The sequence below is a fragment of the Gadus macrocephalus genome, chromosome 4 (assembly GCF_031168955.1).
Source record: "Gadus macrocephalus chromosome 4, ASM3116895v1".
NCBI lineage: Eukaryota > Metazoa > Chordata > Actinopteri > Gadiformes > Gadidae > Gadus > Gadus macrocephalus.
Genome location: NC_082385.1, coordinates 34178906 through 34206252, shown reverse-complemented (window position 1 = coordinate 34206252; position 27347 = coordinate 34178906). Strand labels below are relative to the sequence as shown.

At 53.6% G+C, this 27347-nt stretch overlaps 1 protein-coding gene across 1 annotated transcript; it reads right to left on the bottom strand.

Moving 5' to 3' along the window:
* Positions 1–171: 171 nt before the first annotated feature.
* Positions 172–27347, bottom strand: LOC132455509 (mucin-4-like). Its single transcript, XM_060049371.1, has 22 exons — positions 25915–27347; positions 24555–24782; positions 23570–23736; positions 23142–23170; positions 23008–23040; positions 21892–21929; positions 19532–20241; positions 17924–18193; positions 16630–16791; positions 16167–16225; positions 14320–14340; positions 13497–13735; positions 13154–13215; positions 12011–12275; positions 9125–11385; positions 7581–7800; positions 6424–6634; positions 5878–6066; positions 4347–4585; positions 3740–3810; positions 2772–2832; positions 172–2189 (listed from the first exon to the last, which is right to left on the bottom strand). Exons 1-19 carry the CDS (start codon positions 25973–25975, stop codon positions 4378–4380), a joined length of 5433 nt encoding a protein of 1810 aa, XP_059905354.1. The 5' UTR covers positions 25976–27347; the 3' UTR covers positions 172–2189; positions 2772–2832; positions 3740–3810; positions 4347–4377.

Sequence of the window (27347 nt, the reverse complement as noted above, 5' to 3'; positions counted from 1 at the left end):
CTCCACCTTCCCCACGACTCCTCAACCCTCCTGCGTGGCTCAGGTGGAGACCTGGACTAGGTCCGGCTATACTATACAGCTTACCACTGTAGTAAGATAACTAATACTACGTCTGTTAATAAAATAAGTGTCGCCATCGTGTTGTGTTTACAAACACCCCCCAGGCCAACCTTAAGTCAAAGATATATTTTATTTTAGGAAACACTTCCTCTGCCTCACGTGAATCCCACTAGCACCCAACACATACACAACACAACCAAGAAGAAAGAACACAGGACCAGGAAGTGACATCACACACAACCAGGAAGTAGGAAAATATAAAGAACCAGGAAGTGATATCACAAACAACCAGGAAATGACATCACACAAGCAGGAAGTAAGAAAATACAAAGAACCAGAACGTGATGTAATGCTGCCTTCAAAACAGCTCAGAGGTTCGGTAGCTCTGACGTGTCTTTGCGCAAACCGTCCATTCTTCCGAAATAAGAGTGTTCAGAAAACGCCCCTTAGAAGTTTGTAGGCTAAGACATGAAACCGGAGGACTCAGGTATCTTTACTTCCGCACAAAACTCCCAGCTTTGTTTGCTTCCAAACCAGGAAGCAAAACAATACAATATACCAAAATGAGGCAGGCCCGGAGAACAGTGTAGGTGTCGAATAACATGACTGTACCATCGGCTGTAAATCATAACATATTTAATCACATCACAACTATACACAAACTGAAGCTTTACACCATCATCACCCCCATCGTCTTCCTCCTCTCAAGCCTTTCTGATCCGAGCGTTCGCTGGTATTTGTGGATCACTTGTATGAGTGGATAGGCTAGTATTTGCTAGCCACCAGCTAGCTTTATGTCTCCAAACAAATGCTGAAATAGGATTCATGAATCCCCCTGTTGAAGTACCATAACTTATTACAGACGACATATCCCATCGTGGATAAGTGTGAATCCATGGTAACTACGGCAACAATAGAACATATAGAGCAATATTACGGTGCTACACTGCATTAACATTTAGCATTAAACCTTTTAGAGCTGAAGAACAGATCCTAGAGCAAAAACATATACAACATAACCCGAAAAAAAAAAAGACATTAAACATCGTACATCCGAACAAAAAGACATTAAACATCGGTCATCCGAACAAAAAGACATTAATCATCGTACAGGGCAATGAAATCATATGAAACATCGTACAGCCAACCAGAACCGACGCGGGGTATGGGCCGGTGAATCCGGTTCCTCTGATTGGTCGGAGAGGTGGCTGTGAAGCGACAACTCCTGTAAGAACACCGAAGGCACTGGGCGTTGCCTCATGGCTGTCCGACCGTCACAGACCGACAGACCAGCGCAGAAACCTAGCCCTACTGTAGTGTTTAGTAGCTGACCAGAGAACGTCTCAGACCAACAGACCAGTGTAGGAACCTAGCCCTACTGTAGTGTTTAGCAGCTGACCAGAGAACGTCTCAGACCAACAGACCAGTGTAGGAACCTAGCCCTACTGTAGTGTTTAGCAGCTGACCAGAGAACGTCTCAGACCAACAGACCAGTGTAGGAACCTAGCCCTACTGTAGTGTTTAGCAGCTGACCAGAGAAAGTCTCAGACCAACAGACCAGCGTAGGAACCTAGCCCTACTGTAGTGTTTAGCAGCTGACCAGAGAAAGTCTCAGACCAACAGACCAGCGTAGGAACCTAGCCCTACTGTAGTGTTTAGTAGCTGACCAGAGAACGTTTCAGACCAACAGACCAGCGTAGGAACCTAGCCCTACTGTAGTGTTTAGCAGCTGACCAGAGAACGTCTCAGACCAACAGACCAGCGTAGGAACCTAGCCCTACTGTAGTGTTTAGCAGCTGACCAGAGAACGTCTCAGACCGACAGACCAGTGCAGGAACCTAGCCCTACTGTAGTGTTTAGCAGCTGACCAGAGAAAGTCTCAGACCAACAGACCAGTGTAGGAACCTAGCCCTACTGTAGTGTTTAGCAGCTGACCAGAGAGCGTCCGATCGCTGTGAGCCTGGCAGTGCGTAGTTCACGTTCTACGATGTCGTAGAGCATGAAAAGTGTCTGTATAAAAATGTAGCCCCAAACTTCCTTTGGTTTCCTCTCCTGTCCGCTGATATCACCACGGCAACAGGAGACTCCTCCCCTTCCTCGGCAGAGAGGGCGGGTCCAGGGAGTTTGAGCTGGAAGACAAGATGTGAGAATGAGTCAGAGTAAAGTATGAGTTAAGACGTAGTGAGATAAGTATACACCTAGCAGTGAGTACCAGAACATGGGCAGGCTAGGTTAGCATGGAACAGCTTACCAGTCTCTGGACTACAAGTAGGCTAGGTTAGCATGGAACAGCTAACCAGTCTCTGGACTACAAGTAGGCTAGGTTAGCATGGAACAGCTAACCAGTCTCTGGACTACAAGTAGGCTAGGATAGCATGGAACAGCTAACCAGAACCAGAGACCATAGAGCAGTCACCCATCTCCTTGAGATGACGTAGAACCAGAGACCATAGAGCAGTCACCCAGCTCCTTGAGATGACGTAGAACCAGAGAACATAGAGCAGTCACCCAGCTCCTTGAGATGACGTAGAACCAGAGAACATAGAGCAGTCACCAGCTCCTTGAGATGACGTAGAACCAGAGAACATAGAGCAGTCACCCAGCTCCTTGAGATGACGTAGAACCAGAGAACATAGAGCAGTCACCCAGCTCCTTGAGATGACGTAGAACCAGAGAACATAGAGCAGTCACTCAGCGCCTGTCGGACGTACCTCAGAGAAACAGCGGGGGCCGTGGGGTTAGGTGGAGGAGCTCCGTCTGCTGCCCAGAAACCTGAACCACCACCCACAGAAGATTAGTTAGGAGGAGAAGGCGTGAGGTGGAGGAGGAGGGGTTAGGAGGAGGAGGTGGGAGGTGGAGGAGGAGGAGTTAGGAGGAGGAGGTGGAGTTAGGAGGAGGTTGGAGGTGGTGGAGGAGGAGTTAGGAGGAGGTGGGAGGTGGAGGAGGAGGAGGAGAGTTAGGAGGAGGTGGGAGGTGGAGGAGGAGGAGTTAGGAGGAGGTGGAGGAGGAGGAGAGGAGTTAGGAGGAAAATGCTGCGTTTGACGTATTCTCTGTGAACCGACTCGGACCTCGGATCTGACGCCACGCCCACACTTCAAGCGTTTTATTATTTCGCTCGGTCGTTGGAGGAAAACATGGACGCCGGCCGGATAGCTGTTGTCGCGGTAGCATTGGCAGAGGACCAGGCGCTCCAATATAAGTAGGCTATAGGCCATAGGCAGAGATACGGACGCAGTAAGGTATTACAGTAATACGAGTGATTGAAATTACCATTTAAACCACCAAAGTGGTCCAAGCACAATGACAACAGTTCATACTTCAAGTCACACCGGGCGCAGCCATCTTGAATTCTGTCTCGGAATTTTGCTCGGTCACCACTGAGTTCAACCGAGATGGCGAGTTCGCCGTCCGAGGAAAAGGGGCGTGTTTGTGCGTGTCGTCCTCGGACCTCCGAGACGGATGGATATTAAAACGCAGCAAAAGATGGGAGGTGGTGGAGGGGGAGTTAAGGAGTGGTGGAGGAGGAGTTAGGGGGTGATGTAGGAGGAGTTAGGGGGTGATGTAGGAGGAGTTAGGGGGTGATGTAGGAGGAGTTAGGAGGAGGAGGAGGAGTTAGGAGGTGGAGGAGGTGGAGGTGGAGGAGGAGAGGTGGATTTTGACTGAAGGAGAGAAAACTCACAATTGAGTCTGTCGCACAAAGTCTGCAAAGTGTTTGTCCTGAGAGTAAAACTCATGCATCCGCACTCGCTCCTAAAGTGAGAGAGGGAGAGGGAGAGAGAGAGAGAGAGAGAGAGAGAGAGAGAGAGAGAGAGAGAGAGAGAGAGAGAGAGAGAGAGAGGGAGACGGAGAGAGGCAGAGAGAGAGAGAGACAGAGGGACAGAGAGAGAGAGAGAGAGAGAGAGAGAGAGAGAGAGAGAGAGAGAGAGAGAGAGAGAGAGAGAGAGAGAGAGAGACGGAGAGAGGCAGAGAGAGAGAGAGACAGAGGGACAGAGAGAGAGAGAGAGAGAGAGAGAGAGAGAGAGAGAGAGAGAGAGAGAGAGAGAGAGAGAGAGAGAGAGAGAGAGACAGAGAGACAGAGAGAGAGAGAGAGAGAGAGGCAGAGAGAGAGACAGAGGGACAGAGAGAGAGAGAGAGAGAGACGGAGGGAGTGAGAGAGAGAGAGAGAGAGACAGAGAGACAGAGAGACAGAGAGAGAGGGAGAGAGACGGAGGGAGTGAGAGAGAACATGAAGGTGAGATGAAGGTGGGATGAAGGTGGGGTTAGGGTGTAGGTGGAGGTGTTGTCACCTGTGCAGTGAGGCTGGTGTTGGTGGTGTTCTTATGGGTGGGGTCTGGGGGGCCCCGTGGGGTCTGGGGGGCCCCTGGGTTCCCGGGGGTCCGGCCCGTCTCCGGGTGGGGCGGCGGTGCAGTAGTGGGGCAGGTGGTCGTCGTAGCGACGGTAGTACTGGGCTGAGACGGGCTCGCTCCGGTACCCGGGGGGGAACCCACTGGAGCCCTCCTCCGTCGATGAGGCCCTGTCGCCCTGTCTGCTGGACAGACAGACAGGTGGTGAGTCAGACAGACAGGTAGGTAGACAGACAGGTAGTCCGTCAGACAGACAGGTTTGGAGTCAGACAGACAGGTAGGGAGTCAGACAGACAGGTAGGTAGACAGACAGGTAGTCCGTCAGACAGACAGGTTTGGAGTCAGACAGACAGGTAGGGAGTCAGACAGACAGGTAGGTAGACAGACAGGTAGTCCGTCAGACAGACAGGTATTAAGAAAGACAGGTAGTCAGTCAGAGAGGTAGTCAGTCAGAAAGACAGACGGGTAGGTAGACAGACAGGTGGTCAGACAGACAGTCAGACAGACAGGCGGTCAGACAGACAGGTAGTCAGACAGACAGGTGGTCAGACAGACAGGTGGTCAGACAGACAGGTGGTCAGTCAGACAGACAGGTGGTCAGACAGACAGGTGGTCAGACAGACAGGTGGTCAGACAGACAGGTGGTCAGACAGACAGGTGGTCAGTCAAACAGGTGGTCAGACAGACAGGTAGTTAGTCAGACAGACAGGTGGTCAGACAGACAGGTGGTCAGACAGACAGGTGGATAGTCAGACAGACAGGTGGATAGTCAGACAGACAGGTGGTCAGACAGACAGGTAGTGAGTCAGACAGGTGGTCAGACAGACAGGTAGTGAGTCAGACAGGTGGTCAGACAGACAGGTGGTCAGTCAGACAGACAGGTGGTCAGACAGACAGGTGGTTAGTCAGACAGACAGGTAGTCAGACAGACAGGTGGTCAGACAGACAGGTGGTCAGTCAGACAGACAGGTGGTCAGACAGACAGGTGGTCAGTCCGACAGACAGGTGGTCAGACAGACAGGTGGTCAGACAGACAGGTGGTTAGTCAGACAGGTGGTTAGTCAGACAGACAGGTGGTCAGACAGACAGGTGGCCAGACAGACAGGTGGTTAGTCAGACAGACAGGTGGTCAGACAGACAGGTGGTTAGTCAGACAGACAGGTGATTAGTCAGACAGACAGGTGGTCAGACAGACAGGTGGTCAGTCAGACAGACAGGTGGTCAGACAGACAGGTGGTGGTTAGACAGACAGGTGGTCAGTCAGACAGACAGGTGGTTAGTCAGACAGACAGGTGGTCAGACAGACAGGTGGTCAGACAGACAGGTGGTCAGACAGACAGGTGGTCAGTCAGACAGACAGGTGGTCAGTCAGACAGACAGGTGGCCAGACAGACAGGTGGACAGACAGACAGGTGGTCAGACAGACAGGTGGTCAGTCAGACAGACAGGTGGTCAGACAGACAGGTGGTCGGACCGTCGGGGGTCCTCAGAGTCCTGGGGGGGGTACTGGTCCCTCAGCGTGCGGGCCAGGAGGTACAGCCCCCCCGCCGCCAGCAGCAGGACCCCCAGCACCGCGCCCATCGCTATGGCGACCGCCAGCGGCTCCGACACAAGCTCCTCACAGCGCCGCCCGCGGTACCACCAGCGGTCCCCCACGGGACACCTGCACACACACACACACACACATTATATACACACACACACACACACACACACACACACACACACACACACACACACATTATATACACACACACACACACACACACACACACACACACACACACATTATATACAAACATACATTATATACACAAACACAAACGCACACGCACACATTATATACACACAACCACACACACATGCACAATATATATATACACACACACACATTATATCCACACAAACACACACACACATTATGTACACACATTATATACACACACACACATTATATACACACACACATTATATCTACACACACACACACACACACACACCCCCCCACATCCCCCCTCACCTGCAGACGGCCCCCCTCCCGGGGACGAGGTCGCAGCGGCCGTCGTTGAGGCAGTAGGGGGGCGTGGCCTGGCAGACGCTGCTGCAGGGCAGACCGCCCACGCTGTGGAACCCCGCGCTGCACACGCACGCCGCCTCCCCGGAGCCCGGGTCCACCACGCAGCGCGAGAACGCGTTACAGGGCTGGAACTTACAGGGGTCCGCCCGGTCCCCTGGGGAGACACACAGCCCGTCAGAACCGGAACCAGCGGGTCGGAACCGGATCCAGACGGTCGGAACCGGAAACAGACAGTCAAAACCGGAACCAGACGCTCAGAACCGGAACCAGACGGTCGGAACCGGAAACAGACAGTCAGAACCGGAACCAGACGGTCAGAACCGGAACCAGACGGTCGGAACCGGAAACAGACAGTCAGAACCGGAACCAGCGGGTCGAAACCGGAACCACAGGTGAAACCGGAACCAGCGGGTCGGAACCGGAACCAGACGGTCGGAACCGGAACCAGCGGGTCGGAACCGGAACCAGCCAGTGGGAACCGGAACAATAACACAACCAGTCAGAACCGGAACCAACCAGTCAGAACCGAAACCAACCAGGACCAACACAGCGAGTCAGAACCGGAACCAACCAGTCCGAGCCGGAACCTTAGACTACTGCAGGGGTCCATCTCAGACTGATTAATGCAAACCAATGCTAGCACTGAACCTGCGGCCAGACGGCTTAGCGCTCAGGTGTGGTGGTCTGAGCATGCCAACACCAGGGTTAAGTGCAAGGGGATTAGCCTACTGCCTGTCTGTCTGTCAGCCAACTGCCTGTCTGTCTGCCTGTGTCTCTGCCTGCCTGTCTGTCTGTCTGTCTGTCAGCCTACTGCCTGTCTGCCTGTCTGTCTGTGTCCCTGTCTGCCTGTCTCCCTGTGTCTCTGTCTGTCTGTCTGTCAGCCTACTGCCTGTCTGTCTGTGGTTCAGCCTACTGCCTGCCTGTCTGTCTGTCTGTCTGTCTGTCTGTCTGTCTGTCTGTCTGTCTGTCTGTCTGTCTGTCTGTCTGTCTGTCTGTCTGTCAGCCTACTGCCTGTCTGTCTGTCTGTCTGTCTGCCTGTGTCTCTGTCTGCCAGCCTCCTGCCTGCCTGTCTGTCTGCCTGTCTGTCTAAGGGCACCCACCCGTCTCCACGTCCAGCGAGGTCCTGTCGATGGTCAGGTCCATGGTGTGGTAGGCGGTGGCGGCGAAGTCGTCCAGGATGAGGTGCACCACGGTGGCCACGGCCCGCGGCACCGGCCCCCCGAAGCGCAGCCGGCTGTTCACCACCACGCTGCCGTTCTGGAAGTTCAGGATCTCCAGGTTCTGGAAGTTACTGAGGTTGGACTGCAGGTACGGCACCAACTGCAGGGGAAGACAGAGTTATAGCATGCTATCCAGCGCTAGTGGCTAAGGCTAACGCTAACCCAGTCATAGCATGGTGGCTAAGGCTAACCCAGTCGTAGCGTGGTAGGTAAAGCTAACCCAGTCATAGTACGGTTGCTAATGCCAACGCTAACCCAGTCATAGTTTGGTAGCTAACACTAAAGCTAACCCAGTCATAGCATGGTGGCTAAGGCTAACCCAGTCATAGCGTGGTGGCTAAGCTAACCCAGTTATAGTGTGGTAGGCAAAGCTAACCCAGTTATAGCGTGGGGGCTCAGGCTAACCCAGTCGTAGCGTGGGGGCTCAGGCTAACCCAGTCGTAGCGTGGGGGCTCAGGCTAACCCAGTCGTAGCGTGGGGGCTCAGGCTAACCCAGGCGCAGCGTGGGGGCTCAGGCTAACCCAGGCGCAGCGTGGGGGCTCAGGCTAACCCAGGCGCAGCGTGGGGGCTCAGGCTAACCCAGGCGCAGCGTGGGGGCTCAGGCTAACCCAGGCGCAGCGTGGGGGCTCAGGCTAACCCAGGCATAGCGTGGGGGCTCAGGCTAACCCAGTCGTAGCGTGGGGGCTCAGGCTAACCCAGTCGTAGCGTGGGGGCTCAGGCTAACCCAGTCGTAGCGTGGTGGCTAAGGCTAACCCAGTCATAGTGTGGGGGCTCAGGCTAACCCAGGCATAGCGTGGGGGCTCAGGCTAACCCAGTCGTAGCGTGGGGGCTCAGGCTAACCCAGGCATAGCGTGGGGGCTCAGGCTAACCCAGTCGTAGCTTTGGGGCTCAGGCTAACCCAGGCATAGCGTGGGGGCTCAGGCTAACCCAGTCGTAGCGTGGGGGCTCAGGCTAACCCAGGCATAGCGTGGGGGCTCAGGCTAACCCAGGCATAGCGTGGGGGCTAAGGCTAACTCAGTCGTAGCGTGGGGGCTCAGGCTAACCCAGTCGTAGCGTGGGGGCTCAGGCTAACCCAGTCGTAGCGTGGGGGCTCAGGCTAACCCAGGCGTAGCGTGGTGGCTAAGGCTAACCCAGGCGCAGCGTGGTGGCTAAGGCTAACTCAGTCGTAGCGTGGGGGCTCAGGCTAACCCAGTCGTAGCGTGGGGGCTCAGGCTAACCCAGTCGTAGCGTGGGGGCTCAGGCTAACCCAGGCGTAGCGTGGTGGCTAAGGCTAACCCAGGCGCAGCGTGGTGGCTAAGGCTAACTCAGTCGTAGCGTGGGGGGTCAGGCTAACCCAGGCGCAGCGTGGGGGCTCAGGCTAACCCAGGCGCAGCGTGGGGGCTCATGCTAACCCAGGCATAGCGTGGGGGCTCAGGCTAACCCACCAGGTGGAGGAAGCGCTGCTCCAGGTCCCGGTACTCCGCAGAGCTCTTGTTGAACAGGTCCGTGGAGAACCTCATGTTGGTGACCCTGAGGCTGAAGAACACCGACAGAGCCCTGCCCGGGGCCGTGGGCCGGGCCACCGCCTGCCGCGCCGCCCCGGGCTCCTCCGGGAGCCCGCTGCCCTCTCCGTCCAGGGGCCGGGTCGGGTCAAAGGTCAGGTCCCCCTCGGGCCCTGAGGGGGGGACCCCGGCGGAGGGTCGGACCCCCTGGACCCCTGGGCCGGGCGTCGCTGTGGACACGCCCTCGGTCTGGTTGTTCTCAGCCCAGCCGGAGTGGGACGTCATGTCGTCACGATGACGAGGCTCTGGGAGCTGGTCGTCGTGGAGACGAGACTCTGGGAGCTGGTCGTCGCGGGGAGGAGACTCTTGGACGCGGTCGTCGAGGCGGTCGTCGAGGCGGTCGTCATGGCGAGGAGGCTCCCGGAGGTTCCCCTCGTCTTCCGGCGCCGCGTCCGACACGCGCGTGAACGGGGAGTCCATCTCGGGGGACAGGGAGATGCTCTGCTCGGCGGTCACCTTGGCGACCGGTGCGGTCGTAGCAGTCGTCATGGTAACCAGCATGACCTCGTCCTCGACCAGGTCCTCCGGGGACAGGTCGGCCGGGGGTCGCGTGGGCGTCACCGGTTGGGCCCCGCCCACACGGTGCTCCGCCAGAACCCCAAAGTCCTCCTGATGGTCCCCTTCTGGCTGCAGCAGGACGGGTTCTACCTCCACCTCTGGTTCCCCCTCCCCCTGTGGTTCCACCGCCGCCCCTGGCTCCAGCCCCTCCGTGGACAGAACCTCAGGGTCATGCTGCGTCAGCAGAGGAGGCTGTGGGGCGGCGCTGGGTGGTCCCTCACTGAGGGGGCGGTCTGGACCAACCACAACCTCCCTGGGGTCGGAGGGAACCTCCTCTTCAGAACCATCCACTCGGATGTTCTGAGGCTGAGGACCGGAGGAGGAGGCCGGGGCTGGAGCAGAGGCCGGGTCTGGAGTAGAGGGTTCTGTAGAAGGAGCAGAAGGTTCTAGAGAAGGAGTAGAGGGTTTTGTAGAAGGAGCAGAAGGTTCTGTAGAAGGAGCAGAAGGTTCTAGAGAAGGAGCAGAAGGTTCTAGAGAAGGAGCATAAGGTTCTAGAGAAGGAGCAGAAGGTTCTAGAGAAGGAGCAGAAGGTTCTCTAGAAGGAGCAGAAGGTTCTAGAGAATAGGGAGGAGGTTCTGTAGAAGGAGCAGAAGGTTCTAGAGAATAGGGAGGAGGTTCTGTAGAAGGAGCAGAAGGTTCTAGAGAATAGGGAGGTGGTTCTGTAGAAGGAGCAGAAGGTTCTAGAGAGAAGGGAGGAGGTTCTGTAGAAGGAGCAGAAGGTTCTAGAGAATAAGGAGGAGGTTCTGTAGAAGGAGCAGAAGGTTCTAGAGAAGGATCAGAAGGTTCTGTAGAAGGAGCAGGAGGTTCTAGAGAATAGGGAGGAGGTTCTGTAGAATGAGCAGGAGGTTCTAGAGAAGGAGCAGAAGGTTCTAGAGAAGGAGCAGAAGGTTCTGTAGAAGGAGCAGAAGGTTCTGTAGAAGGAGCAGAAGGTTCTGTAGAAGGAGCAGAAGGTTCTGGAGAAGGAGCAGAAGGTTCTAGAGAATAGGGAGAAGGTTCTGTAGAATGAGCAGGAGGTTCTGTAGAAGGAGCAGAAGGTTCTAGAGAATAGGGAGGAGGTTCTGTAGAAGGAGCAGAAGGTTCTAGAGAATAGGGAGGAGGTTCTGTAGAAGGAGCAGAAGGTTCTAGAGAATGCGCCCCGTTGGGGGAGAAGGGCTCCATGAAGGAGAGGTCTTGGGGGATCCCCGAGGCCCCGGGGGTCCGGCCCAGCATCTCTCTGGGCCGCTGGGCCATGGTCCACAGCTCGGGGGGGCTGGGGGTGCTGGTGAGGCGCGGGTCTGAGCCGAGGTCCTGGGTGATCACCACCGGGCCCTGCGGGGCCCCGGTGGTGCCGTCGGGGCCCTCCTCCGGGGCCTCCTCCTCCAGGTCCGGGGGGGGGAGGCCCTCGTAGAAGGCCCCCCCCCTGGAGTCCAGCGGGGGGGTCCAGGCCTCCAGGCCGCTGCCCGCCCCGTCCCCCGAGGAGCCTCCAGAGGCCCCCTCCTCCAGGGCCGCCGAGGGCCTCGGGGCGGGGGGGCCCGGGGCATCAACCCCTCTGACCGGGGCCGGGAGGCTGCTGAAGAGGAAGCCCTCATCGTCCAGGCCTCCAGCATCTAGGAACCAGGAGACAAGGAGGTGAGACAGGGACCCAGGAGACAAGGAGGTGAGATTAAGATTTTGTGGACCAGCGGACGAGCAGCTCCGGCGGGGGGAACTCTGCGCTAGCCCTGCAGCTAAGCTCCGGGAGTACAATCCTTTTCTTCTCCACGTCGCGGTTCATGGACTTCAGAGAGTCAAGGCCAAAGTTCCTTCCCCCCAATTCTTCTCAACCATGGCCGAGATAACCCCCACTACGAGTCTTCACTTACGCACATAGATTTTGGCCGTGATATTAGATAGATTATATAAATACCCTTATATAATATTATTATTATGTTATATTATACTATATTGATATAGAGCTCCAGGAGTCAGCAAACTGCAACAATCCCTTCTCCTCCATGCTGTGGTTCAGTCTGACAGCTCATTGGTCAATGGGCAGCAGCTCATTTGCATCACCGCTACAGACACCAGAAACAGCGCGTTCTGAAGGGACTGAAACAGGGGAATAGCGGTAGACAATAGTTTTTTTTCCTAAAGGCTATTTCCAGCAAACAGCTTCAAAAACATGTTTTCTGGAACTCAAATACTATGTTTACATGTTGGGAAAACACCATAATATGTCTCCTTCAAAGCTACCTGCTCCGAGGTCATCTGTCCAATCAGGGACAGGGGGAGTGGCTGTGCTCTCGTCCAATAGGAGCACGTCGTTTTCACTGCTCGCCACATCGGAGTGTTTCCCTTTCCAGGGGTCAAAGGTCGCCAGCAGGAAGTTGTCCTTCGTGAGGACGCCCTCAGCGCCGCCCACTTCCTGTGACGCGGCGCCGCCCACTTCCTGTGACGCGGCGCCGCCCACTTCCTGGGGTGGGGCGTCCGGAGGCCTCTCCGCTGCCAGGACGTTTTCCTGCAGAGCACACGTCCTCACTCATCACCTTGTCTCCTACCACCTTATCTCCTTATCTCCTCCACTACCCACATAACACCTCGTCTCCTCCACTACCACCTTATCCCCTCCACTACCCACTCATCACCTTATCTCCTTATCTCCTCCACTACCCCCTTATCTCCTCCACTACCCACTCATCACCTTATCTCCTCCACTACCCACTCATCACCTTATCTCCTACCACCTTATCACCTTATCTCCTCCACTACCCACTCATCACCTTATCTCCTACCACCTTATCTCCTCCACTACCCACTCATCACCTTATCTCCTCCACTACCCACTCATCACCATATCTCCTCCACTACCCACTCATCACCTTATCTCCTCCACTACCCACTCATCACCTTATCTCCTCCACTACCCACTCATCACCTTATCTCCTACCACCTTATCTCCTCCACTACCCACTCATCACCTTATCTCCTCCACTACCCACTCATCACCTTATCTCCTCCACTACTCACTCATCACCTTATCTCCTACCACCTTATCTCCTCCACTACCCACTCATCACCTTATCTCCTCCAATAACCCTAACCCTAAGGCCTGAGAGTTAGGGTTAGGGTTAGGGCTAACCCTAACCCTAACCCAGGCTGAAGCCGTACTAACCCTAACACACACAGCCTGGGTTAGGGTTAGGGTTAGGGCTAACCCTAACCCTAACCCAGGCTGAAGCCGTACTAACCCTAACACACACAGCCTGGGTTAGGGTTAGGGCTAACCCTAACCCTAACCCAGGCTGAAGCCGTACTAACCCTAACACACACAGCCTGGGTTAGGGTTAGGGCTAACCCTAACCCTAACCCTAACCCACAGAGGGGGGGGGGACTCACCATCAGGCCCGGGGCGCCCCCCCGGGCCCCGGCGGGCTCGGAGGACGGCAGGACGTTCTCCACTGGAGGGGGGGCAGAGAGGGGAGGGGTTGGTTTAGTGGGCCTAACCCAGTCATAACCCCTGACCCCACCCTAACCCCACCATAACCCTAACCCCACCGTAACACCACCCTAACCCCACCCTAACACCACCATAACCCCATAACCCCACCCTATCCCCACCCTAACCCTAACCCCAACATAACCCTTACCCAGACATAACCCCACCCTAATCCCTGACCCTAACCCCAGCATAACCCCACCCCCCCCTGACCCCCCCCCCCCCCCCCGCGGTGGTCCGTACCGTGGTGCGGGGCGGTGGCGTCGGGCTGGGGGGCGGTGCGGGGGAGGGGGTCCCGGTGCAGAGCCTCGGTGATGTAGTTCCTGTAGTCGGTGATGGTGTAGACCACGGTGGGCTGCTCCGCCCGGTACGAGAGCTCCACCCCCGCGTTCAGCTGGGTGACGGAGTCCAGGGTGTGGCTGCTGACCCCCCCGCTGTCCACCTCCAGGGTGACGGCGTAGTGGACAAGGACCACCAGACCCCTGGGCAAGAGAACCCCACTGTGACCCCCACTGAGACCCCACTGTGACCCCACTGAGACCCCACTGTGACCCCCACTGTGACCCCACTGTGACCCCGCTGTGACCCCACTGTGACCCCACTGTGACCCCCACTGTGACCCCACTGAGACCCCCACTGTGACCCCCACTGTGACCCCACTGTGACCCCCCACTGTGACCCCCACTGAGACCCCCACTGTGACCCCCACTGTGACCCCCACTGTGACCCCACTGTGACCCCCACTGTGACCCCCACTGTGACCCCCACTGTGACCCCCACTGTGACCCCCAGAGAACCCCACTGTGACCCCAGAGAACCCCACTGTGACCCCCAGAGCCCTGGACCAGACCCTCCAGACCCCTTGACCAATTATCATCACCTCCACCACCTCCATCACCTCCACCACCTCTATCAGTACACAACTATCACCTCCACCACCACTACAGAACTATCACCACCTCCACCACCTCCATCACCTCGATCAGTACACAACTATAAGCTCCACCACCACTACCGCCATCACTACACAACTACCACCACCTCCATCACCTCCTCCATCACTTACCTCTCCAGATCTTTCTGAGGTCTGAACAGAAGAAAAACATGAGAAAAATAATCCAAAAGAAAATCAGAACTGCAAAACGAATACAACATATACATACAAACAAACAAACAAACCTACATACATACACACACATACATAGATATTAGAGCTGTCAGTTAAACGCGTTATTAACGGCGTTAACGCAAACCAAATTTAACGGCGTTAAAAAATTTGCGCGATTAACGCAATTATTTTATTAAACTTTTTTTTTTTTTTTTCTTTGGCTCAAAACAAAGAAGCAGTAGCCTGACTGCTATGTTCATATGACATTTGTTCAAAGCGTCGTTTAATTGCACTATAGGCTCTTTTTTTGTATCGTCCTGTTTTGATCAGTATATGCCAATGTTGTTATCAATAAAAAATCATTTGCACAAGGCAAGCCGATGCACTTCACCATGTTGATAAGAGAATTAAAATGAGAAGAATTATGGGACAAAAAAAATCAAGGGATATTTAGCATAGAAAAATAATTTGTGATTAATCGCGATTAATCGCGAGTTAACTATGACATTAATGCGATTAATCACGATTAAATATTTTAATCGCTTGACAGCTCTACATAAAATATGCATACATCTATTCATGTCTGTTTGATCTGAATCCACCCTGACCTGTAATAATACCATCAGCAGAATCCACTATACTCTGTAATAATACCATCACCTGAATCCACTATACTCAGCTATACTCTCTAATAATACTATCAGCTGAATCCAATATACTCTGTAATAATACCATCACCTGAATCCACTATACTCTGTAATAATACCATCACCTGAATCCACTATACTCCACTATACTCTGTAATAATACCATCACCTGAATCCACTATACTCCACTATACTCTGTAATAATACCATCACCTGAATCCACTATACTCTGTAATAATACCATCAGCAGAATCCACTATACTCTGTAATAATACCATCACCTGAATCCACTATACTCAGCTATACTCTCTAATAATACTATCAGCTGAATCCAATATACTCTGTAATAATACCATCACCTGAATCCACTATACTCTGTAATAATACCATCACCTGAATCCACTATACTCTGTAATAATACCATCACCTGAATCCACTATACTCCACTATACTCTGTAATAATACCATCACCTGAATCCACTATACTCTACTCTGTAATAATACCATCACCTGAATCCACTATACTCTGTAATAATACCATCACCTGAATCCACTATACTCTGTAATAATACTATCAGCTGAATCCACTATACTCTGTAATAATACTATCAGCTGAATCCACTATACTCTGTAATAATACTATCAGCTGAATCCACTATACTCTGTAATAATACTATCAGCTGAATCCACTATACTCTGTAATAATACCATCACCTGAATCCACTATACTCTGTAATAATACCATCACCTGAATCCACTATACTCTGTAATAATACCATCACCTGAATCCACTATACTCCACTACACTCTGTAATAATACTATCAGCTGAATCCACTATACTCTGTAATAATACTTTCAGCTGAATCCACTACACTCTGTAATAATACCATCACCTGAATCCACTATACTCCACTATACTCTGTAATAATACCATCACCTGAATCCACTACACTCTGTAATAATACCATCACCTGAATCCACTATACTCCACTATACTCTGTAATAATACCATCACCTGAATCCACTATACTCTGTAATAATACCATCACCTGAATCCACTATACTCTGTAATAATACCATCACCTGAATCCACTATACTCTGTAATAATCACCTGAATCCACTAATACTACAGGCGGTCTGTTAGTGGGTCTCCTACCTGAACTCCACCACAGAGACGCTCTTGAAGCCAGGCACCTGGTCGAAGACGTCTCGGACCTGGAGGTGGAGAGAAGGTTTAGGACCAAAGGTCTAGGGTGGAAAGGTACCTCCTCAGAGGAGAGGAGAGGAGAGGAGGAGAGGAGAGGAGAGGAGAAAGAGAGGAGGGGAGAGGAGAGGAGAGGAGAGGAGGAGAGGAGAGGAGAGGAGAAAGAGAGGAGAAAGAGAGGAGGGGAGAGGAGGAGAGAGGAGAGGAGAGGAGGAGAGGAGGAGAGAGGGAGGAGAAGAGGAGAGAGGAGAAAGAGAGGAGAGGAGGAGAGAGGAGAGGGGAGGAGGAGAGAGGAGAGGAGAGGAGAAAGAGAGGAGAGGAGAGGAGAGGAGGAGAGAGGAGAGGAGAGCAGAGGGGAGGAGGAGAGAGGAGAGGAGAGGAGGAGAGGAGAGGAGGAGAGAGGAGATCTCCTCACCTTGCGTGTGAACCGTCTGGAGAGCAGGAGGTGCTGGGAGCTGCTGGGGTCCCTGAGGGCGTTGGTGAAGGTCTCTCCCCTCAGCCTGACGTAGAGCTCCACCACCTGCTCCTTCAGGGGCCGGGGGGGCCGCGGCCGGCTGGCCCCCATCTCGTTACCGATCTGAACGAAACAAACGCCCCAACATGAAGGCTACGGCTGAGCTAAACAAACGCCCCAACATGAAGAGTACACCTGAACGAAACAAACGCCCCAACATGAAGAGTACACCTGAACGAAACAAACGCCCCAATATGAAGACTACACCTGAACGAAACAAACGCCCCAACATGAAGACTACACCTGAATGAAACAAACGCCCCAACATGAACACTACACCTGAATGAAACAAACGCCCCAACATGAACACTACACCTGAACGAAACAAACGCCCCAACATGAAGACTACACCTGAACGAAACAAACGCCCCAACATGAAGACTAAGCCTAAACGAAACAAACGCCCCAACATGAACACTACACCTGAACGAAACAAACGCCCCAACATGAAGACTAAGCCTAAACGAAACAAACGCCCCAACATGAACACTACACCTGAACGAAACAAACGCCCCAACATGAAGACTAAGCCTAAACGAAACAAACGCCCCAACATGAACACTACACCTGAACGAAACAAACGCCCCAACATGAAGACTAAGCCTAAACGAAACAAACGCCGCAACATGAACACTACACCTGAATGAAACAAACGCCCCAACATGAAGACTACACCTGAACGAAACAAACGCCCCAACATGAAGACTACACCTGAATGAAACAAACGCCCCAACATGAAGACTACACCTGAACGAAACAAACGCCCCAACATGAAGACTACACCTGAATGAAACAAACGCCCCAACATGAACACTACACCTGAATGAAACAAACGCCCCAACATGAAGACTACACCTGAATGAAACAAACGCCCCAACATGAAGACTACACCTGAATGAAACAAACGCCCCAACATGAAGACTACACCTGAACGAAACAAACGCCCCAACATGAAGACTACACCTGAACGAAACAAACGCCCCAACATGAACACTACACCTGAATGAAACAAACGCCCCAACATGAACACTACACCTGAATGAAACAAACGCCCCAACATGAATTATTCTAAACTCTGAACTCTTAACTCTCTTAACTTTCCGAAATCTTACCAACCGAACCCTTAATTTTCCTAACTCCTTACTCTCCTAACCCTTAACTCTCCTAACTCCTAACTCTCCTAACCATCTCTCACCGTGTTCTGCAGCTCGTCCTCCAGGCCGAAGACGTTGTTCCCCAGGAGGTCCTGGTTGTCTTCCTGCGTTTCCATCGTTGGTTCCGGGAAGTTCCCGTTGTTGTACTCTACAATGTACCTGGGGGTGACCTCTGGGGTCGTGACCTCTACCGTCGTGACCTCAAGGGTCGTGACCTCAAGGGTCGTGACCTCTACCATCGTGACCTCAAGGGTCGTGACGTCTGTGGAGGTGGTGGAGGTGACGTCTGTGGAGGTGACGTCTGTGGAGGTGACGTCTGTGGAGGTGACGTCTAGGGAGGTGACGTCTGTGGAGGTGACGTCTGTGGAGGTGACGTCTGTGGAGGTGACGTCTAGGGAGGTGACGTCTGTGGAGGTAACGTCTGTGGAGGTGACGTCTGTGGAGGTGACGTCTAGGGAGGTGACGTCTGTGGAGGTGACGTCTGTGGAGGTGACGTCTGTGGAGGTGACGTCTGTGGAGGTGACGTCTAGGGAGGTGACGTCTGTGGAGGTGACGTCTGTGGAGGTGACGTCTGTGGAGGTGACGTCTGTGGAGGTGACGTCTAGGGAGGTGACGTCTAGGGAGGTGACGTCTGTGGAGGTGACGTCTAGGGAGGTGACGTCTGTGGAGGTGACGTCTAGGGAGGTGGTGGAGGTGACGTCTAGGGAGGTGACGTCTAGGGAGGTGACGTCTGTGGAGGTGACGTCTAGGGAGGTGACGTCTAGGGAGGTGACGTCTGTGGAGGTGACGTCCGTGGAGGTGGTGGAGGTGACGTCTGTGGAGGTGGTGGAGGTGACGTCTGTGGAGGTGACGTCTGTGGAGGTGACGTCTAGGGAGGTGACGTCTGTGGAGGTGACGTCTGTGGAGGTGAAGTCTAGGGAGGTGGTGGAGGTGACGTCTGTGGAGGTGACGTCTAGGGAGGTGACGTCTAGGGAGATGGTGGAGGTGACGTCTAGGGAGGTGGTGGAGGTGACGTCTAGGGAGGTGGTGGAGGTGACGTCTGTGGAGGTGACGTCTGTGGAGGTGACGTCTAGGGAGGTGACGTCTAGGGAGATGGTGGAGGTGACGTCTAGGGAGATGGTGGAGGTGACGTCTTGGGAGATGGTGGAGGTGACGTCTAGGGAGGTGGTGGAGGTGACGTCTAGGGAGGTGACGTCTAGGGAGGTGGTGGAGGTGACGTCTGTGGAGGTGACGTCTGTGGAGGTGACGTCTGTGGAGGTGATGTCTGTGGAGGTGACGTCTGTGGAGGTGACGTCTAGGGAGGTGACGTCTAGGGAGGTGGTTGAGGTGACGTCTAGGGAGGTGACGTCTAGGGAGGTGGTGGAGGTGACGTCTGTGGAGGTGACGTCAGTGGAGGTGACGTCTGTGGAGGTGACGTCTGTGGAGGTGACGTCTGTGGAGGTGACGTCTGTGGAGGTGGTGGAGGTGACGTCTGTGGAGGTGACGTCTAGGGAGGTGGTGGAGGTGACGTCTGTGGAGGTGACGTCTCGGGAGGTGACGTCTAGGGAGATGGTGGAGGTGACGTCTAGGGAGGTGGTGGAGGTGACGTCTGTGGAGGTGACGTCTGTGGAGGTGACGTCTAGGGAGGTGGTTGAGGTGACGTCTAGGGAGGTGACGTCTAGGGAGGTGGTGGAGGTGACGTCTGTGGAGGTGACGTCTAGGGAGGTGACGTCTAGGGAGGTGACGTCTAGGGAGGTGGTGGAGGTGACGTCTAGGGAGGTGACGTCTACGGAGGTGGTGGAGGTGACGTCTAGGGAGGTGGTGGAGGTGACGTCCGTGGAGGAGGTGGAGGTGAGGTGGGTGGGCGGTGTGTGGGGGCCGTGTCCAGGACCCTGAGAGGAGTGCTGGTCTGAGGAGGCGCTGGGGGTCTGGACCAGGACCTCGTCAGGAGGAGGTTCCTGTTGGGCGGGGTCCCAGAGCCCCACCGGGGCCCCGGGAGAATGGTCCTCCTCAGGTTCTGCGGGCTCCTCGTTGGCGGTGGTCGGCGGGGCTAGAAGCTCTGCGTCTTCAGAGACGACCTCCTCCTCCTCCTCCTTTTCCTCCTCTGCTCCGCCCTCGGCTGCTGCCTCCGCCGCATCTCCACCCGTCCTGAGGTGGTCCGAGGGGTCTGAGGGGACCCCCTCGTGGTCTTCCTCTCCTGGGAGCGCCGTGGGGGGCCCGGCCGGGGGGTCAGGGGACGTCCCAGGAGCTCCCGGGACGTCCTGCTGGGAGGCGCTGGTGACGTCACCGCCCGGCGTCGCCGTGACGACGGGGGGCTCAGGTGAGAGGTCACCGAGGTCAGCCGTGGTGGGTCCTCCTCCCGGGGTCACGACCCCGTCCTCTGTAGACCCGGACCAGAGCATTGATCACTACCGGATCGTTGATCACTGATCACTAGTGGATCATTGACCACTACTGGATCAATGATCACTGATCACTAGTGGATCATTGATCACTAGTGGATCACTGATCACTAGTGGATCATTGATCAATAGTGGATCACTGATCACTAGTGGATCGTTGATCATTGATCACTTCACAGATCATTGATCACTAATGGATCATTGATCATTGCCGGATCATTGATCACTTCACAGATCATTCATTATTGATCACTACTGGTTCATCGATCATTGATTACCGTACTTCACAGATAATTGATCATTGATCATATTGATCACCATCGGATTATTAATCACTACCGGATCATTGATCACTACTGGATCAATGATCACTACCGGATCATTGATTACTACTTGATCATTGATCACTGATCACTTCACAGATCATTGTTCATTGATCACTCCACAGATCAAGTGTGCATGGAGAGTTGTGTTACATTCCTGTACACATTCACAAATCTCAGAACGCATTTACAGATTACTGCAGATTACTACAACTCTCCACGCCGGCTGTGGCCACTCTTGGCCCAACGGCTCGGACGGATCACCACAAACACTCAGTGAGCACCCAACACCTCTCAGACAGACAACACTCTCCCTTCATTACTGTTGTTGGTTTGGCTCCACACACACACACACACACACACACACACACACACACCTCTGAGCCACACCCTCTCCCCCCTCCCCCTCCTCTCCCCCCTCTGGTGAGATGAGACTAAGAGGGTTAACACGTCTATTCTGGGAGGAGGGTAACCACCACACACACACACACACACACACACACACACACACACACACACACACACACACACACACACACACACACACACACACACACACACACACACCTCTGAGCCACACCCTCTCCCCCCTCCCCCTCCTCTCCCCCCTCTGGTGAGATGAGACTAAGAGGGTTAACACGTCTATTCTGGGAGGAGGGTAACCACCACACACACACACACACACACACACACACACACACACACACACACACACACACACACACACACACACACACACACACACACACACACACACACACACACACACACACACACACACACACACACACACACAGATCCCAGACGGCTCAGACAGCACAATATACTACTGCTAGACGGCTACGACAAGTGATCCTACAGTAGCATTGCAGTAGTATACAGTAGTACTAGGACTACAGTAGTAGTAGGACTACAGTAGTACTAGGACTACAGTAGTAGTAGGACTACAGTAGTACTAGGACTACAGTAGTAGTAGGACTACAGTAGTACTAGGACTACAGTAGTAGTAGGACTACAGTAGTACTAGGACTACAGTAGTACTAGGACTACAGTAGTAGTAGGACTACAGTAGTACTAGGACTACAGTAGTACTAGGACTACAGTAGTACTAGGACTACAGTAGTAGTAGGACTACAGTAGTAGTAGGACTACAGTAGTACTAGGACTACAGTAGTACTAGGACTACAGCAGTACTAGGACTACAGTAGTACTAGGACTACAGTAGTAGTAGGACTACAGTAGTACTAGGACTACAGTAGTACTAGGACTACAGTAGCAGTAGCGGTAACAGTGTGTGTTGCGTACCTGTCCAGGTGATGTCGCCGTGGGCTGGGGGCTCCGTACTGCAACCAGGAAACAAGAGTCAACCAGCAAACCTACCCCGGTGACTCGGAGCAAGGCACTACACTGCAGGGTTGGTGGTTCTACTCCCCGGTGACTCAGTGGTAGAGCAAGGCACTACACTGCAGGGTTGGTGGTTCTACTCCCTGGTGACTCAGTGGTAGAGCAAGGCACTACACTGCAGGGTTGGTGGTTCTACTCCCTGGTGACTCAGTGGTAGAGCAAGGCACTACACTGCAGGGTTGGGGGTCTGACTCCCTGTGACTCAGTGGTAGAGCAAGGCACTACACTGCAGGGTTGGTGGTTCTACTCCCTGGTGACTCAGTGGTAGAGCAAGGCACTACACTGCAGGGTTGGTGGTTCTACTCCCTGGTGACTCAGTGGTAGAGCAAGGCACTACACTGCAGGGTTGGTGGTTCTACTCCCTGGTGACTCAGTGGTAGAGCAAGGCACTACACTGCAGGGTTGGTGGTTCTACTCCCTGGTGACTCAGTGGTAGAGCAAGGCACTACACTGCAGGGTTGGGGGTCTGACTCCCTGTGACTCAGTGGTAGAGCAAGGCACTACACTGCAGGGTTGGTGGTTCTACTCCCTGGTGACTCAGTGGTAGAGCAAGGCACTGCACTGCAGGGTTGGGGGTCTGACTCCCTGTGACACAGTAGTCAGTCCCTCCAGAGAAATGCGGCGTTTTTTTGTGATTATTGCGGCCAAAAATTAAATATGCGGCATATTTATGTGATTTTATGCGATGAAAATTGCGGGACCTTGCGAAAAATGCGGGAACTGCTCTTGTGTGAAGTAAACGCAACATTTTTCAACTTTCTGCTAAGATATATGTGACTTTTTTGCAACGAAAATGCGGGGAGTATGAAAACATGCAAGCCCTGCATATTTTTCGCAGAAATCTGCAATTTATGTGGTGAAAGTGCGGCATGTTTGAAAAAATGCGGCCCCTGCATGAATATGCAGACTTTGGCTGATTATGCGTTGAATTATGCGATCGCATAATCCCGTTTTTCTGGAGGGGCTGAGTAGTAGAGCAATTCACTAGCACTGCAGCCTTTATGTGGTCAGTCCTACCTGCAGAGTGGGGGGGCGGAGCTTGTAGGAACGCTGCAAAGGGGGGGGGGGGGGGGGGGGGTACAAATGAGGGACTCAACACAAGGTCATGTGACCAACGGAAGCCATTGTTTACCAAAATGCAGAGAACTCACCTGTTCAGCGATGCAGTCACCTCTACCCTCTGAAACAATACAGTCAATCGATTACTCACTGATTCATCAACCAATTACTCAGTGATCAATCAAGCAATTACTCACTGATCAATCAACCAATTACTCAGTGATCAATCAAGCAATTACTCACTGATCAATCAACCAATTGCTCAGTGATCAATCAAGCAATTACTCACTGATCAATCAAGCAATTACTCACTGATCCATCAACCAATTACTCAGTGATCAATCAAGCAATTACTCACTGATCAATCAACCAATTACTCACTGATCAATCAAGCAGTTACTCTTGTTACTCTTAAGTTAAATTGACAAATTACCCACTATCCAGTTAACCAATGAGTCCCTATATAGCCCATTATGACAACAAGCCAGACAGACAGACAGACAATTATGAGCAGACTCACAGTCCTGATGAGCTGGATGTGCTCCTGTGATTGGCTGAACTGCCGGCCAATCTCAATGAGGCTGACAGAACCGTCCAAACAACGGCTCAGCCAATCATGGTACTCCTCCCGGTCGGGGAGGCGGTCCCAGAAGATCTTATAGGCCTCCCACACCGTCTCCTGACACACTGGAGCGCGCGCGCGCGCACACACACACACACACACACACACACACACACACACACACACACACACACACACACACACACACACACACACACACACACACACACACACACACACAGCAGGTGAGGAGGGGCAGGGGGGAGGAGAGAGGGAGGAGGAGGAGAGAGATGGGGGAAGGGAGAGGAGAGAGGGGGAGTAAGGAGAAGAAGCAGTTAGTGTGCACTAGTTAGTTTGAGGCATGTTTAGTGTCTGAGAACCTCATGCAGTTCCCTACAGCGCCCCCTGGAGGCTCCTCCACCCTTCACCTTTCATACATTTACTAAAGAAAAGATTTCTGAGTCAACCTGACACAACAGTGTGCTAGTTAGTATCTAGTTCGTGCTAGTTAGTGTCTAGTTAATGTTAGTTATTGTCGGGTTAGTGTAAGTTAGTGATAGTTGGTATCTAGTTTGCGCTAGTTAGTGATAGTTGGTATCTATTTAGTGTCTAGTTAGTGCTAGTTATTGTCTGGTTAGTGTAAGTTAGTAATAGTTATTATCTAGTTAGTGTCTAGGTAGTGTTAGTTAGTTAGTGTCTGGGTAGTGCAAGTTAGTGATAGTTGGTATCTAGTGTCTAGTTAGTGCTAGTTATTGTCTGGTTAGTGTAAGTTAGTAATAGTTATTATCTAGTTAGTGTCTAGGTAGTGTTAGTTAGTTAGTGTCTGGGTAGTGTAAGTTAGTGATAGTTGGTATCTAGTTAGTGTCTGGTTAGTGTAAGTTAGTGATAATTGGTATCTAGTTAGTGCTAGTTAGTCTAGTTAGTGTTAGTTAGAGTCTGGTACCTCTCAGGTGGAAGTAGTCCAGGTGGTTCCTCAGCGCCGTCTCCAGCGTCTCCTGGGAGCAGAGCTTCACCCCGCTGGGGAACAGGGCCTCCCTCCTCTGGCGGGACAGGGCCCCGGGCCCCCGGCGGCCCGCCGCCCAGAGCCCCGGCCCCGGCCCTGGTCCGAGGGTTCTGGTCCCCGCAGACCGCCCCCAGGCCACGCCCCCACCTCCGCCTCCACCACGGGCCTCTGTGGGGTCAGACCGCACCGTCAGCAGGGACCCTATAACGGACCCTATAGACCGGTCTACAACAGGGACCCTATAGACCGGTCTACACCAGGGACCCTATAGACCGGTCTACACCAGGGGCCCTATTGACCGGTCTACACCAGGCCCCTATGAACCCGGTCTACACCAGGTCCCTATAGACTGGTCTACACAAGGGACCCTATAGACTGGTCTACACCAGGTCCCTATAGACCGGTCTACACCAGGTCCCTATAAACCCGGTCTACACCAGGTCCCTGTCCTCAGGTAGCAGACCATACACGTCTACTGGTCTACAGTAAATGCACTGAACCTATACTGCACTGTTCTAACCAGTGGCCGCTCAGAGCTCTTTACAATACTGCCTCACATTCACCCATTCATACACACAGTGTCACACATTCATACACACAGTCACACATTCATACACACAGTCACACATTCATACACAGTCACACATTCATACACACATTCATTCAGTGTCACACATTCATACAGTCACACATTCATACACAGTATCACACATTCATACACAGTCACACATTCATACACACATTCACACATTCATACACACATTCACACATTCATGCACACATTCATGCACACATTCATACAGTGTCACACATTCATACACAGTCACACATTCATACAGTCACACATTCATACACACATTCACACATTCATACAGTGTCACACATTCATACACCCAGTCACACATTCATACACACATTCATACACACAGTCACACATTCATACACACATTCACACATTCATGCAGTCACACATTCATACACCCAGTCACACATTCATGCACACATTCATACACATTCATACACACAGTAACACATTCACACACCGACGGGCAACAGCCAGCTGGTCAGAAGCAGTCAGGGTGAGGCGTCTCACTCAGGGACACCTCCACACTCGAACTAGCAACCTTCCGGCTACCCCCTGAGCCACATGGCGCCTGTACTACAGGTCTACTGGTCTACAGGTCTACTGGTCTACTGGTCTACAGGTCTACTGGTCTACAGGTCTACTGGTCTTCAGGTCTACTCCATGTCCAGGTCCTCGGGTAACAGTATCTACAGGCATCTACAGGTGTCTCCTTACCTGTCAGCAGGTGAAGACCACCCAATAGAAGCCCGGTCCAAAGGGTCCAGCAGACCATCATCTTGAACCTCTAGGACGATCCACGCATCCCCAAACTCAACCTCACGCTGTTCCGCTCCTCCACCGTCTGTCCTCAGAGTGTCCGTCTTCACTGGGTCACATGGCCCCCCGGTCTGTCCTCAGAGTGTCCGTCTTCACTGGGTCACATGGCCCCCCGGTCTGTCCTCAGAGTGTCCGTCTTCACTGGGTCACATGGCCCCAGGTCTGTCCTCAGAGTGTCCGTCTTCACCGGGTCACATGGCCCCCCGGTCTGTCCTCAGAGTGTCCGTCTTCACTGGGTCACATGGCCCCAGGTCTGTCCTCAGAGTGTCCGTCTTCACCGGGTCACATGGCCGGGTGCAGGCAGAGGGTGGTGCGGGCGGAGGTATGACTCCTGTCGGGCGGAGGTATGACTCCTGTCGGGCGGAGGTATGATCTTGTTGGGCGGGGCGTTGGGGTGTGATGCTCCGGGTCAGGGCGGCGCTCCGGGACACGGGGCGGTGATGACGGCCGGCGCTGCAGATGGACCTCCTCCCGACACTAATCCTATTTGCCGGCTCTCGGGATTGTCTCCTCTGCGCTCTAAGACCGCGGAGTGACCTGAGCCGTACTGACAGGAAGTCGGGCGACAGACGCAGCCGGCACGCCTCCGTGTTCTGACCGTCTCACTGCCTCGGACCCTGAGGGTTGCTGGTTCGATGCCGCCAGGTTTGGGGCTGATCTACGTCCGCGGGCCCCTGAGCCTCGGATGGGTGAGCAGTGAACGTGTTCTCGGGTCGGGGAGCAGAGCGGCTCATAGAGATCACCTCTCCACCTCTATCCCCCCCTGACAACACCACTAGTATTTACCACGCGGTCATTGGCTCGCGCTCTAATCCCCGCGCCGGGCGCTGAAACGTGGAGACGCTGAGGAGCCCTGACCTTCAGGATCACTGGGAGGGGTGGCACTGGGGGGTCAGATCCCGGGGCCTTCAGCTGGGAGTGGATCACCCTAACCACTCGACTGTCCCGCCCTAAAGACCGTGGCTGTGCTGGGAAGCACCCAGTAGAACCAGTAGCAGAGTATGGCTGTACTGGGCAGCTCCCAGTGGGACAGGGACTTTAGGACTAAGGCCTCACAGCGTTCCTCGGCAGCAGGTGGTCTCGGCAGCCGACTGATCTCTGGATTATCTGGCCGGGCTGCGAGGTGACGCGCCCTGGGAAGGTCAGGAGACCTCTCTGAAGGTCACCCCTGGCCCTCCACTCCCCGCTGTTTACTCCTCAGCCCTTCCTACTCCGTGGGTTCATCTCCTCGCTCAGGGGCTCAGGATTCACCCAAGCCGTTGGGTTTGGTTTCCGTCAGATCATCAGAACGCCCCCGGGTGGCTGGCTGCCGCTACGTACCGCCGCTCCAT